Source organism: Myxine glutinosa, chromosome 4 (genome assembly GCF_964187855.1).
Source record: "Myxine glutinosa chromosome 4, kmMyxGlut1.1, whole genome shotgun sequence".
NCBI classification, from domain to species: domain Eukaryota; kingdom Metazoa; phylum Chordata; class Myxini; order Myxiniformes; family Myxinidae; genus Myxine; species Myxine glutinosa.
The window spans coordinates 39,535,542-39,550,995 of record NC_136264.1 but is presented as its reverse complement, the minus strand read 5'-3'; the positions used below and the strand labels follow the sequence as shown (position 1 = coordinate 39,550,995).

At 43.4% G+C, this 15,454-nt stretch overlaps 2 protein-coding genes across 4 annotated transcripts in view; one reads left to right on the top strand and one right to left on the bottom strand.

The window, feature by feature from the left end:
- LOC137424600 (DNA repair protein XRCC1) overlaps window positions 1-12,199 on the bottom strand; it is a 32,049-nt gene extending 19,850 nt beyond the window's left edge. For 2 of the 3 annotated variants that reach the window (XR_013623043.1, XM_068112207.2), the window contains exons 1-6: window positions 12,109-12,199; window positions 9,267-9,339; window positions 7,172-7,261; window positions 2,595-2,699; window positions 2,120-2,278; window positions 1,895-2,005 (exon numbers count right to left, since the gene is read on the bottom strand). Coding sequence is in view for 2 of the 3 variants with exons in the window: in XM_068112207.2 (XP_067968308.2) it covers window positions 1,895-2,005; window positions 2,120-2,278; window positions 2,595-2,699; window positions 7,172-7,261; window positions 9,267-9,317 (516 nt within the window). In the remaining variant the exon portion in view is untranslated. The remainder of the gene's footprint in view (window positions 1-1,894; window positions 2,006-2,119; window positions 2,279-2,594; window positions 2,700-7,171; window positions 7,262-9,266; window positions 9,340-12,108) is intronic. The other variant, XM_078775641.1, reaches the window with a different exon arrangement.
- Window positions 1-15,454, top strand: part of LOC144891699 (uncharacterized) — a 1,187,956-nt gene that overhangs the window by 854,298 nt on the left and 318,204 nt on the right. The window lies entirely within an intron of this gene.

Below are 15,454 nucleotides of genomic sequence, written 5' to 3'. Positions count from 1 at the left end.
TCTACAGTTCCATTCAGCAAAGACGTATGACTACGTCAGACAAATCTTTGACCTGACGATGTCGTATCCTTGACAGATTCGAGTATGTTATCGATGGTGATCCTGGATTTACCAAACCCGCATTTTCAGCAATAGAAAACCACGTACGTTGAGGATGACAGGAAAAGGAAAAAAAATCTGTGCTGTAATGCTCAATGAAATGGCCATCAGGAAACACATGGAATTTGCTAAGTTCTGAAGGTAGTATGTTGACAATGGAAATGGTAACGATTCTACTCCTGTTGCAAAGGATATACTTATGTTGATGGCTACGTCCATCAATGACTTGTGGAGGATACCCATTGTGTATTTCTTGATTGATGGGATGACTGGTCAGGGCTGAGAAAACCTCGTTTCTGAACGTTACCACAGCTTAAATTTGGTTAATGTGAAAGTTGTCTCTCACAGGTGATGTGCCATGTCACTTTGCAATGACGAGAGCACTGGGCACCAACATGACTACGGAGTTGCATGAGACTGTCATTTCCACATCCCAGCAGACTCTTCCCAAAAAGTGCATCCTATCTTACATGTGTGTCATGTCAAAATTCTTATCGATAACATTCCACATGCAAAAACAAACGTAACTAGATATCTGTGATCACAAAGCGATTGCCAAGGGTAAGCATCCCCCAACTGGAGGAGGCTTACCCTTGGCGACCACTGCGATTTACCTTTGGTGACCGCCTGCAAATTACCTTTGGCGACCGCTTGCGACTTACACTTGGCGACCGCATGCGTCTTACCCTCGGCGACCGCCTGCGTCTTACCCTTGGTGACCGCCTGCGTCTTACCCTTGGCGACCGCCTGCGACTTACCCTTGGTGACCACCTGCGTCTTACCCTTGGCGACCGCCTGCGACTTACCCTTGGGGACCGCCTGCGTCTTACCCTTGGCGACCGCCTGCGACTTACAAAGGCGCGTGATCCAATGATGGCCATATTTATTTTAGACCACCATGTGACCTTGACCTTCAAGATTTAGGGATGGAGTGTAGATTAAGAAATGTGTCCCCATCTACAATCTATCAATAAAATTCGCATCATGAAAATCAGAGGAAAATTATTGAAATTGTGATTTTAAAAATGTGTTTTTGTTAATTAGATCACAATCTGAAAAAAGTAGGTCAAGGATACGAATCAAATGTCAGGTGCACAACTTCAGTGCAGGTACACTATAATGATGCAAAAATATCTTGGATGGCCAAGTGGTCTTTGAGATTCCGCATTGACAAAATTGAGTGATGACAAAACAAAGTGTTTTTTTAGACTGCCATTTGACCTTAACCTTTAACCCGGAGTTGTATGATGTAAATTAAGTGTAAATGAGACTTGATCTTGGCTATCTCGAGAGGGTAATTTCATTCCGATCATACAAATCTTAGTTGAGTTTTGATGACAAATGTTAAAATGTTAAAAAATTTGGTCATTACCTTAAAACTGGGTAAAGGTTAAAAAATGTAGGGCAACCCCACATACTTTTTATTCCCATTATCGATGCAAATTTCATTCCTAAAGTCCTCAGACATTGGCAGCAAAAGGGAGAAAACCCTCAAAAGGTGGTTTGGTACTCTGATGGGTGAAAAACCTTGACCTTTTTTTTTTAATAACAATAAATACAAAGCACAGAGCGGTGAAATTCACTGCACATGATGTGCAGGTGGACGAGTGTTCATTTACATCTGTAAGATGTCTAATAAATAAAGAAGATATAAGCAAACACTATGCTGAGGTTTCAGACTTTGGCACTCTCACAAGGCTACACCGTCAAATAAATTGTTTCAACCCGTCATTTTTGACGGCCTTTTTACTAGTTTATAATACATCAAGAAAAGTTCACTTTTTCATATGAATACCTTTAAGTCGTTTGCGATGGGATCCACTCCTGAATTTGGTTGCTCCGTGTTAGTTTCATTTTCAAGTGAGGGAGAATGAACGCGAAGGAAAGAAAGTCCAAACGGCAATGTCTGCATTAAACAGGAAGGGAGATGATCAGTGTGCATTGCACTAAGAGATGAGGAATGAAAGAGATGAGGATCGGTGCTTTGAGAATACAAGTCAGACCAATCAGCAAACTGCACCTTTTTAAAGGGCTGGGAACAAACCACCTTCATCCTGTCCCACCGACTCAGCAAAATAGGTTTGCAGAGATCGTCATGGCCAAACATGCGAACACGGTTCTGTTCCTCACCACGCCTGCTCTCCGCCGGAGACATAAGTGCAGAGGTGGCACGTAGCACCTATCATTGGCAGGCGAACACAGTACAATATGCTAAAGTGAAATTGTAGCAATGCAAACTGATGTGTTTGGTGTTTCTATCTGAACACCTTCACTCATGTTGCTGGGATTTCTTTTTCCAATCCCACATACTGTATTGATGTGTCAAATGTTTAGCATGCTGTTAGCACAACGCTTTTCCAAGAGCCTTTTTCCACTTGGTATAAAAAGTAAAAAATAAATAAACACATGAATTCACAACCAAATCAAATACAGATTTAATCCAATACAATAGTTCATGACAGAAAACAATGTTAGTTAAATGGTTTTTCACCAACCTGAAAATTGTTTGCATCATCACTGGAGTTTCCAACCAAAATCTCCACAAAGGCTGATCCTGCATTGCCCACATCCACCTGTGAAATTTTTTCAGCCTTCTCAAACTGTGGGGAAGGAATGTGATATTGTTAAGAAACCGATATTATTACCAGAGAATGACAAATAATAATCTTCAAGCAATCAGAAAAGGAGGACGAAAAGGTTGCAGAAAAGGTACCACTACTGAGACCACAGAATAAGGTGAAAAACTGGAATTTGCAAGGCAACACTAAGATTGGGCGACTGAACAATGTAATCGGATACTCTCTGGCCTGAAAAATCGAACCTTGAACCTTTTGGATCCAAGGGAAGCCAGTTCATACGCCAAAGACCTGGAGAACGTAACAACACGCACTGTTTGCAGCCGACTGTTAAACATGGACGAGGCTCTGTGACTGTCTGGGGTTGCATCTCAGCTTTTGGTATAGAAAGCTTGTTAAAACTAGAACGGCACTCGGTAGGCGCATACCTCCACCAGGCTGAACAATTTATTTTTGTATCCCGCTGATAGGCCGGATGTGGATTCGGACCTGAACCAAAATCTAATCGGCTTGTTCATGTCACCTAACCGACTAATCCACCAAGTTTAGTCATAACTCGTCCATAACTTTTATAACTATCATGTTATGTATCACTTTTATCCCGATCTCCTAATGGTGAAGAATCGCTTAAAAATTCAATAACTCCTGTATCCAAATTCATATTCAGATCTTCACCAAAATCGAATCTATTTGTCCTTGTCAGACACCCAAACTCTCCACCAAGTTTCGTCCAAATCCGTCCATAACTTTTTGAGATATCCTGCTATGTATCGTTTTTGGCCCTATCTCAAAATGGTAAACAATCAATTTTAAAATTCTAGTAGCCGGATCCGAATCCGGATCTTCACCAAAATCTAATCATTTCGTCCTTGTCACATGCACTACCTCTCTAAAAAATTGTCTGAATCCTTCCACAACTTTTTGAGATATCTTGTTCACAGTCAGATAGACAGACAGACAAACAAAGAGACAGGGGTGAAAACATAACCTCCATCCACCTTCGGTGGCGGAGGTAATCAATGGGACACGAACAAAAGAGAAGTACAAGCAGATACTGCAGCACCATGCAGTTCCTAGTGGAAAAATCGGAAGATGATTAATTTTTCAAACAAGATAATGATCTAAACCATACTTCTAATGCAGTAAAACAGTGTTTGGAGGACAAGGTCACAGCTTGTGTAGTCCGAGTGTTAGAATGGCCACCCTAGAGTCCAGACATGAGTCCCATTGAGGCCATAACTGGTTACCTGGAAACAGAGAAGAACAGGTGGAACCCAACTAACCTTACAGACTGTGGAATGTACTGCAGGATGTTTGGCACAATATTCCTGAAGAGTACTTCACTCATATACAGGAAGCAAGGGTAAAAGAGTGATGGCACTCAATAAGACAAAGGGGGACACAAAGTATTGACTGATACCATAAAATAGCACTTTTTCTTATCACCTCCGCCCCAAAAAGGTGGATGGAGGTTATGTTTTCACTCCTGTCTGTCTTTTTGTCTGTGAATAGTATATCTCAAAAACTTGTGGACGGATTCAGATGGAATTTGGTGGACAGGTTTGGTGTGTGACAAGGAATAATGGATTCGATTTTGGTGAAGATCCAAATTCGGATCCAAATCCGATAATTTTTGAGTGAATCTTCACCATTGAGTGATGTGGTGAAAACCAATATATCACAGCATATCTCAAAATGTTGTGGATGGATAAGGACGAAATTTGGTGGACTGATTGTGTGTGAGAGAAGGACGATTAGATTCAATTTTGGTGAAGATCCAAATTCGGATCCAAATCCGATAATTTTTGAGTGAATCTTCACCATTGAGTGATGTGGCGAAAACCAATATATCACAGCATATCTCAAAATGTTGTGGATGGATAAGGACGAAATTTGGTGGACTGATTGTGTGTGAGAGAAGGACGATTAGATTCAATTTTGGTGAAGATCCAAATCCGGATCCGTATACAAGAATTTTAAAAGTGATTATTCACTTATGTGAGATGGGGCCAAAAAAAAACCAACAAAAAAAAAAACCACCTTTAGAGGCCATTTTTCCCCGCAAAGCGGGGGTTGGCCTTTTTCGGGCACCGTGGTTGTTGTTGTTTGTTGTTGTTGGTCCCCTTTTTGAAGCAATGTTTTACGGCCGGATGCCCTTCCTGCCGCCAACCCTGTTTGTCGCCTTTTACGACAAACAGGGAATTACCAGTGAACTGGTACTCAATTAGCCGACCTCGGAAGGATGACAGGTTGAGTCAACCCCCCTGGCGTTAATTCAGCGATCGACCGGGATTCGAACCCAGGATCCTAGGATCCTAAGCTGGCACCCTAGCCGCTAAGCCAACACCAGGCCAAAAACAATATATAGCAGGATATTTCAAAAAGTTGTGGACAAGTTATAACAGCCTCTTCCTTTTATTCAGACCTTTACAAAATCACAAACTAGTCAAACACTGGAATATGTCTTTCAATCCTGAAAATTCTCACACTCTCAAGCTCTCTCCAAAAGGATCATATGGGAACCCTCCCACTTACTTTTTAAACAATCCTCTTGAGGAAGTTCAGTCACGCAAACTCTTGGGTCTCACTATCAGCCAAAGACAGTCGCCGACCAGGCATTCCGTGTCGTACAAAGTTCTTCTTGGCCCACCTGAACTCCTATCCACCTGCAAGGCCTTTATCTGCAGTTTGATGGAGAACTTCTCTCCCCTCTGGGAAGTGCCCCTGCCTCACACTTCAATATATGTATGTGGATATATATACAGACTTGGCATTTAATATGGAATATTTTTTTTGTGGGGGTGAACTTACTTTTGAAGATGACTTAGAACCAAAAGTTCATTGGAATTATGTTGAAATTATTCTAGATTTTGTTAATGTGACCTTTAAAAGAAACAAAACCACATTTGACATTTCGAAGCAAATAAATTGATCCTTGAAAGTGATGTAAACTGATATCAAACTCAATTCACGGACAGTACTGTGTTAAACTGCTGTACGTTTTCCAGAAGTATCTCTTTATTTTGCACATTAGCCCAAAAAAATTTCAACAAAAACAAAAGCTAAATTATGACTGGGATTACGGACAGTAAAATTACAGTTCAGTACTTCGTGTAACCCCCACGAGCATTCAGGAGAGCACGTACACGTCGAGGCATGCTGTTCACGAGATTTGCCAAGGTTTGGACAGGAATCGCTTGCCATGCAGTGACAATAAATAGTCTGCTGCAATTCACGCACAGAGGTAGGCTGCTGGTCCAAGGTGTCGATTTGACGCGTTAATTCTGCCCACAAGTTCTCGATCGGATTCATATCCGGGGACATGGCAGGCCACTCCATATGCTCTACACCACGGTCAGCAAGAAAGTGTTGGATCATGCGAGCACGATGAGGCCGTGCATTGTCATCTTGGAAGACAAAGTTTCCTCGAAAGGCTGCACGAGCAAATGGAAGCAATGTTTCTTCCAGAATGACCTTGTACTTGAACTGGTTCAGGTTTCCATTCAGAACAACCAGGTCAGTTTTGCCCCCTGCATGAAAAGCAGCCCAAACGGTCACACCACCACCTCCAGCTTGGACTCTTGGCACTATACAATCTTCGTTGTGGGCTTCATGCACTTGTCTGCGCACTCGGACGCCGCCATCTTGACGATAGACCAGAAATCTAGACTCGTCACTGAAGGTCACGTGATTCCAGTGTCCTGGCTGCCATTGACGATGCTCTCTGGCCCACTGCAATCGGCGCTGGCTGTGTTGTCTGGTCAGGCATGGCTTTCTCAGGGGACACCTGGCACGATAGCCTGCTTGAACCAGTCGTTGGTTGACTAGCCTTCTGGATACAGGCACATTTGTCAGTTGCTGCCACTCAGCCCTAAGCCGATTAGCTGACTTGGTACGGCCATTGCAGACTAACCGGTGCAGCTGGCGATCATCTCTCCTTGTGGTTCTGCGTGGACGTCCTGGCCTCGGTATTGGAGTAGGGACACCCCTCTGAGCATTTCGTTTCAGGATCTTTGACACCTGACCTTGAGTGATGCCATACTGCCGAACAATAGCACGCTGTTTCATGCCAGAATTTCGTAAAGCCACCACTCCATGACAAACAGCATTGTCAAGTTGACGGACCATCTCCAGAGGAAGCGGCAATAACTTTTGTAGACGTGCAGCAGTTGTTTTCCACTAATACAGAACGCAACAACCCTTGTATACCCGATTGTGAAGCCAATCGTCAAATGTACCTGTCCTTACATTTTGTCACGCCACCTGTGATATAATCCTGTTATTGACTTCTTGCTGCGAAAGACAATCAGTGACATGGTTCTTTCAACAAAGACATCACCGAAGGGTAAAAGAAACTCACCAGATTGATATACCGAGTTCAGAAAGTAAACCCAAGTCAAGAAAAAAAAAATATTCCATATTAAATGCCAAGTCTGTATATATAAAAGATTATAAGAAGGTTAAAGTTGAGTTTCAGGAAAGAACATAGATCAAACCTGCAGTATGACAGCCGCTTGCGTCACCCCAGCAGCACTTTGCCACTTTCGAAAAGTATCAGCTCGCAGCAGGTTTTCTGCACGATACACCTAACATGCATCACAACAATTTCATACCAATGTATTAATAGGTGGCACTGGTACAATCAAGTATGCATTACATTTGGTGAGGCAATGCATTACAAGTATGCATTACAATTGCATTACATTTGAATGAGGGGTTCATTACTGCAGTCTGTGTTTAGAGAAAAGGAATCAGAAGTGGGTGGGTGGGAGGAGTGGGCAATCCCAATATATTAAACTCAGGAAGCAAATGCACTACAAGTAAGGAATTCCTGCATCTCACAACAGGGATCAGTCCAACTATAGGCAAGACAATGATATAATGCTTAAAAAGGTGTTTCTCAGTCCACCACTCCACCTATGTATTTGTAAACATGATGCTTATCAAAAGATCTATTCCACACTTTAACACAGTGCAACAAAATAAACACACCTCACCTGGAAGCTGCACCAAAAATAAACCTTTTGTTTATTTACACCTGTAATCCTACACCTGTAATCACAAATTTGTGCATTTCCAGTATGAGCGAAAGTCGATTGTGTGCCGTCATAGTCTCGCCCCTTCTGATTTGGACACCATCGTGACCGGCCGTGTTCCGAGATCTTGCTAGTGGTTGTGAAGAGGCAGAGCTGCAGAACGAAGAGCTGCGGTTCCCGTGCAGAGTTTGTGAGAATGGACACGGCCTGCTTATGTTGCGCACGGACCATGGACAAAGGCCTGCGCCGCACCGGAGGGCGCGCTGAGACCTGGTTCTGAGGCCAACGAGCGTGCGGTTCCTGCCAACTCACCGGACGATTTCCACAATTGCTGACGAGAACCCACCAGCCGATTTGAATTGAGTCTCCTACATAAATTACACATTTGTTTTCCAGTTATTTTATCCCATTGTCTGTATACGAGTCTGGTTGTGGGAGCGCTCGAAATTAGGAATTTAGTTCATCGTGCATTTTCTTTGTTTGCTGGCATTTGTTTTCATTAAATCTGTTATTTTTGTACATTTTAAACCTGGGTTGTTTGAGTTGATTTATTGCAGGGTTGAAGACGTCGGGTGGAAGCCGTTCAGGTAAGGCACATGAATTCCCCTCTCCCTCTTGCTCCCCCACGCATATTAACTCCGTTGTATTTTTTTGGACTGAACGCCTCGGAGCAACAGCTCGTTTGGGCATCCGTGCTACCCTAAGGTGTTCACCAAGCGTAGTCACGTGACAATATTGTCCGGGCCATTTTAGGATTACTGTGTGGAATAAGGTAAGATTTGGTAATTTTTTCAGCTTTTTTTGTTTTGTTCCACTGCAAACCAAAGAAATATATATGTGGATACCAAAATATTTTTTTAATTTCAACAATTTTCTGGAAGAAAAGGTGCATTATTTCAAAAGAGTGCAAGGGTGCCAATATTTCTGGCCAGTACTGCATGTGTGACATCCGCCTGCAACAGTGAAAGAGATAAAGTATGCACAGCCCAAGTGTCAACAAGTGAACGAAAAAACATGTTTTAGGGCTACACACTTTTATTTAAAATTTAAAAGGTTTAACCCTATTTTTTTTATTTTATTATTACATTGTACCAACATCCGTCACCACGTGAAAATGTACCAGAAAAGAGGACCGTGGGCCAAATTTCAGCTCTCTCGGACGTATGGAACCTAGAAAACGAACGGCTCAAAGACTTGAAACGGGACAAACAAAGTTCAGATGAAGTTAAATAAAAGTGTGTAAAAATCATGTCAAGATTAACACAATGACAAACCAGCCTAGGTAGCCAACTGTGGACCCTGTCCTCGATTTTGATTGCTCAGCAACAACAAATTTGCTCAGCTGACTCAGCCATTCCTGTAAAACTGAGTTAGGAAGCCAAATCACAGGCTGGTTCTAAATCAATGGAAAAACTCAGCCCAGTTTGCCTATGATAGAGGACGAAAGACAATGGAAAATATTTTCAGAGTTTTGATTTGTGTCTGGGAAATTAAGTACACTTGACAGAATTGGAAATGAAATAACAACATACAGTCCTTGCTGGTGTTTTCTTACCGAGTCCTCGCTGCTGCATGACACAATGTGCTTCAGACGTATCTCTGGCATAGCAGGAGATGCGGCTTGGGCTCTACGAATGCAAACATCACAAATCATTCCAGGAAGGGGAATGAAATGAGATTTAAAAAAAATTCAAAACTCCCAAAGAACCCGTGCTTATGGACGGGTTATTTTCCCCGAACTGCGGATGGGATGATTTGTAATAACCGCCCCCACAGGGAGAGGCACTATACGACACACATTTACAAAGAGAGAATTGGGCTCCACCTCATCTTCCCCTCTACCATGAACCCCGACTATTCATCATTGTCATCTGCCCTTCTGACAAGGTCTGAGACGGGGACATGAAAATTATCTCCGTCCGACCGACCAATCATCTGTCCATGTGCTTTGGTGTACGCGATATTTCAAAAACTGTTGGAAATTTAGCTTTCATATTGCAGATGTTTATTCCTTTTTTTGTATACAAAGTCGAGGCTCATGTATGAGCGAACACATTCAACACAAAAAGCATAGGGACATCGGGAGATCTGTGGAAGGGAGAGGTCTGGGGATGGGAGGGGGGGGGGGGCATTCACGGTATAAAACACTACTAGGAATTTCAGGAATGAAGTCAGAGATTGAAAGAGGTTGATTTGGGGTGTATTAACGGGGGTAGAAAATATAAAGGTTTTGGATGGGGGAAGATAAGAGATGGTGGTGAAGAGCTGTTTTAAAGACCTGGAGGGAGGAGTGGGATTTAAGAGAGTGAGGGAGTTTGTTCCAGAGGCGGGAGTAAAGAGGAACGAAAGAGTGAAAGTGAATAGAGAGTCTTGATTTTCGCAGTTTAACCAACCAGAAGAGGGTTGCAGGCAGATCTTGTGCGACCTGTAGGAATATTTGGGGGGCAGAGCACAGATAGAGAAGGGGGAGATAGGCCAGAGAGGAGTCGGTAGAAGACAGAAAGACCACCAAACCTGTCTGCGGTGAGCGAGTGAAACGCCCTTGGAGTTAGCTTCATCGCAGGAGATTCCAATGATTCTGAATGCTTTGGTTTCAACAGCGTGAAGCCGAGCTAGGTGTGAGGCAGGAGCACCGGCCCAGAGGGGGGAGCAGTATTCCATTGAGCTGCGGTTGAAATAGTCAGGGCCCTTAGGGATATTTTGGGGCCGTTTGGTTCAAATTCTTCCAAAAGCACCAAATTTGCCCCAGATGTTGCCCATGCCATACTCTTTCGATTTGTGACGGGCGCCAAGACGGGCGCCCCCCTTCTCCCCGGGGGCCCCATATTGGCGAAATACTAAATGGCCGCCACCCGGATTAGAGGAAAATCAGTTAAATAACCAAAAGGGTTGGAATCATGTATGATACCACTTTTCAGGGGTTTTCGAGGTCGAGGAATCCAATTATGATGTTATTTTGATGATTCGACGTCAAGGTCAACCCTCAAGGTCATCTTAAAGGTCATTTTTGAGTCAAACATGTCGGTTTTTGAGGTTTTTGTCAAGATTTACACGAGGTTCACCATTTTATGTTTCTGGGTTGGGTAATCGAACTCTGACCTTATTTTTGACAATTAGAGGAAATATTTACATGTCTATTTCCTAATTTTCAGGCATATGCAGTTCATCAGTCTAATTACAAAGGTACGGATTTTGATGTTTTATGAACTGTATGCCATATCCTTGTGTTTAATTTTTGTGCGATCATGATCCGGGTTCATGTATACATAATAATAATAATACATTTATTTTATATAGCGCTTTTCAAGAAGCCCAAAGATGATTGTATACATGTCATATATATGACGTCATAGGTCATGTGACCTGGCGGCCATATTGGATTTTATGAAAACCTTAAAAATGGATCCCTGCCTTCATTTTTCGATCGATTCATTTTGAACTTTGACCACTTATAGTACGCCATGTGATTGGATGCATATCCTAATTATGACGTCATAGGTCAGGTGACATGGCGGGATGGACCGGTATGGTCCCCGGATCATACCGCCCTTGGCGCCCGTCAAACATCGAAAGAGTATGGCATGGGCAACATCTGCGCCAAATTTGATGCTTTTGGAAGAATTTGAACCAAAATATCCCTAAGGGCCCTGACTAAAAGCCTTGTATGTGGTGAGGAGCTCAGGTGTGCCAAGGAAGGACTTCGCACGACCGAGGATGCCCAGTCGGCGACTGGCTTTGGAGACCAGCTTGGAAATGTGGTTTTCCGAAGAAAGATCATCGCAGATAGTGAGACCCAAAAGCTTGAGTGGCAGAACTTCTTTAAGAGGATTGTGGAGAATGACAAGTTCCTCATGACATTATCTCAACCTGATTAGATCATGGCTGTGATTGGCTGAATTATCTTGCCACGGCAACTATCTCAGTAACTTTGCTTGTGTACGCGATTATTCAAAAACCGTCCAAGATTTAGCTTTCATATGTTTATTATTTTAGCTTTCCAAGATTTAGTGTTTGTTGTTGTGTATGTGTCTGTGTGTGTGTCGTGTGCGTCTGTGTGTGTGTGCATGTGTCGTGTATGTTTGGTGTGTGTGTGTGTGTGTCGTGTACGTGTGTGTCGTGTGTGTGCCTGTGTCATGTATGTTTGGTGTGTGTCGTGTGTGTGTGTGTGTGTGTGTGTCGTGTAGTGTGTGTGTGCGCCTGTGTCATGTATGTTTGGTGTGTGTCTGTGTCGTGTGGGTGTGCCGTATGTGTGCGTGTGTGTGCGTGTGTGTGTCGTGTGTATATGTGTCGGTACTTCTCGAAATCTCGTGCGTGAGTTCAGAACGAGAAACCGGTTTAATAACAGTAGGATTGTCATAAAATGTATTGAGTTCGTAAGAACGTCGCATTTCTCTCACCTTCGCCTCAGAATCGTTCTTCGCGGGGAAACACAAACACTCTCTCTCCCAGGTCTCGCTTTCCGGTTATTTTGTATGAGAATTCAAATGTAAAACCCTTAGCGCAGAATTACCACTATTTTAGGGTGTTTGCATTTGCAAATCATTACGACTTTATTACTTTATAATGGAGAAAATTAACGGTTTCAACACATTACGCGACCAATACACCGCCAAATTATATTTTCGCTTTACGATTGACAGCATCAACTTAACCTTAAAACAATTTCCTCCGCAATGGCTTTGTAATCCATATTCCTTTCATATAAAATAAGTCGAAAGCAAAATAAAAATGGAGCTGTGAGGTCGATGAATAGAAACGGCGGCGGCGGCTTCACTTTGTGAAGCTGCTGTAGCCATGGCGCGCTGCAGGGGGGTTTTGACAATCCTTGAATCCTCAGCCCGTCAGTGTTTTTATGGTTGAGACCGTTAATTTTCTCATATGAATAAGGGTGAGAGGACTGACAGGTTAATATGGGCATGTTGGGGGTGAGATGTTAATATAAATATGGGCTTGTTGGGGGTAAGAGGTTAATATGGGCATTTGGGGGTGAGAGGTTAATATGGGCATGTTCGGGTGAGAGGTTAATATGGGCATGTTGGGGTGAGAGGTTAATATGGGCATGTTGGGGTGAGAGGTTAATATGGGCATGTTGGGGTGAGAGGTTAATATGGGCATGTTGGGGTGAGAGGTTAATATGGGCATGTTCGGGTGAGAGGTTAATATGGGCATGTTGGGGTGAGAGGTTAATATGGGCATGTTGGGGGTGAGAGGTTAATATGGGCATGTTGGGGTGAGAGGTTAATATGGGCATGTTGGGGTGAGAGGTTAATATGGGCATGTTGGGGTGAGAGGTTAATATGGGCATGTTGGGGTGAGAGGTTAATATGGGCATGTTGGGGTGAGAGGTTAATATGGGCATGTTGGGGTGAGAGGTTAATATGGGCATGTTGGGGTGAGAGGTTAATATGGGCATGTTGGGGTGAGAGGTTAATATGGGCATGTTGGGGGTGAGAGGTTAATATGGGCATGTTGGGGTGAGAGGTTAATATGGGCATGTTGGGGTGAGAGGTTAATATGGGCATGTTGGGGGTGAGAGGTTAATATGGGCATGTTGGGGGTGAGAGGTTAATATGGGCACGTTGGGGGTGAGAGGTTAATATGGGCACGTTGGGGGTGAGAGGTTAATATGGGCACGTTGGGGGTGAGAGGTTAATATGGGCATGTTGGGGGTGAGAGGTTAATATGGGCATGTTGGGGGTGAGAGGTTAATATGGGCATGTTGGGGTGAGAGGTTAATATGGGAATGTTGGGGGTGAGGTTAATATGGGCATGTTGGGGTGAGAGGTTAATATGGGCATGTTGGGTGTGAGAGGTTAATTTGTGCATGTTGGGGGTGAGAGGTTAATATGGCCATGTTGGGGTGAGAGGTTAATATGGGAATGTTGGGGGTGAGAGGTTAATATGGGCATGTTGGGGTGAGAGGTTAATATGGGAATGTTGGGGGTGAGGTTAATATGGGCATGTTGGGGGTGAGAGGTTAATATGGGCATGTTGGGGGTGAGAGGTTAATATGGGCATGTTGGGGTGAGAGGTTAATATGGGCATGTTGGGGGTGAGAGGTTAATATGGGCATGTTGGGGGTGAGAGGTTAATATTGGCATGTTGGGTGTGAGAGGTTAATATTGGCATGTTGGGGGTGAGAGGTTAATTTGTGCATGTTGGGGGTGAGAGGTTAATATTGGCATGTTGGGGGTGAGAGGTTAATATGGGCATGTTGGGGGTGAGAGGTTAATATTGGCATGTTGGGTGTGAGAGGTTAATATTGGCATGTTGGGGGTGAGAGGTTAATTTGTGCATGTTGGGGGTGAGAGGTTAATATTGGCATGTTGGGGGTGAGAGGTTAATATGGGCATGTTGGGTGTGAGAGGTTAATTTGTGCATGTTGGGGGTGAGAGGTTAATATGGGCATGTTGGGGGTGAGAGGTTAATATTGGCATGTTGGGTGTGAGAGGTTAATATTGGCATGTTGGGGGTGAGAGGTTAATTTGTGCATGTTGGGGGTGAGAGGTTAATATTGGCATGTTGGGGGTGAGAGGTTAATATGGGCATGTTGGGGGTGAGAGGTTAACATGGGCATGGTGGGGTTAATATGGGCACGTGGTGTACATATTTCATGATATAATAGAGTTAATAGAAACTCAGATATAATAGAGTGTATTGGACACATATCATTTGCAATTACAATTGAAAATTAAAGCTAGATTCAAAACAATAACTACAACAAACTAAAACTACAAACTAGTTATACCAGTGCCTCAAAAGTCAAAACGCTATATAATAAAACGGAAAACCAATTACTGCACTGGAGTCATCAGAAGGAACCCGAAGAAGTAAAGAGCAAAGATGGAGTCATCAAGAAGAACCTGGATAGGATTCGGGTTTCAGCCATTACTCCACAACCCATCCAGGTGAACCTTTGCCCTTTGCTTATTCGGGTTCCTTCTGATGACTCCAATGTTGTACCGTGAAATGGGGTGAATAGGGACAGAAAGGTGAATCGGGACACAAACTGAAAAAAAGTTCGGAAATTTTTTTCGCTGAAAATTGATAACCATACTGATTTGTTGATATTTGGGTTGATAGTGTTCTCTTGTTTTTTTTAAAGCAACTTATAGTCCCTATTAACCCCATATATGGGTTAAATAGGAATAAATAGGATTTTTATGGCTGTCCCTATTCATCCCGTTTTACGGGTGAATAGGGACAGTCACTAATACAAAAAAAAAATAATCAGGGAAAGGGAACAAATAATGGAAAAGTATAGTGAGCAAATGGGAAATCAAATTGAAGGGTTTGGGAACAGACTGGGTGACAGTATAGAAAGAATGGGGGGGAGAGACCGCGAGTTGCGCGGGAAAAGCACAATGGTACGCGACGAGGTAGCGCGGCTTGAGGAGCGCGGGAAAAGCGAAATGGAGCAAAGCGCAGATACGTGGACGGGTATAGAGATCGCGAGCCGGGGTATGGGGAAGCCGGCGACCACCGAGGTAAAAGAGAAAATTTTATTAGAGCCAGCGGTCGTCGAGGGGAAATAAATTAAAGAATTAATTATAGTGGAAATTGGGGCAGAAGAGACGGACTTAGAAGAGCAACAGCGGGAGGAAAGAATGGAATATGCACAAAGTCCGTGCTCGCATCATGATGCCGTGCTTGTTAACCCGAATAAAGATTTGCAGGTGTTGGAGCGAGGAAGAAGAAGCGCCAAGGAGTGCCGGGTTTGGTGAGTAAAGAACGGAATGAGTG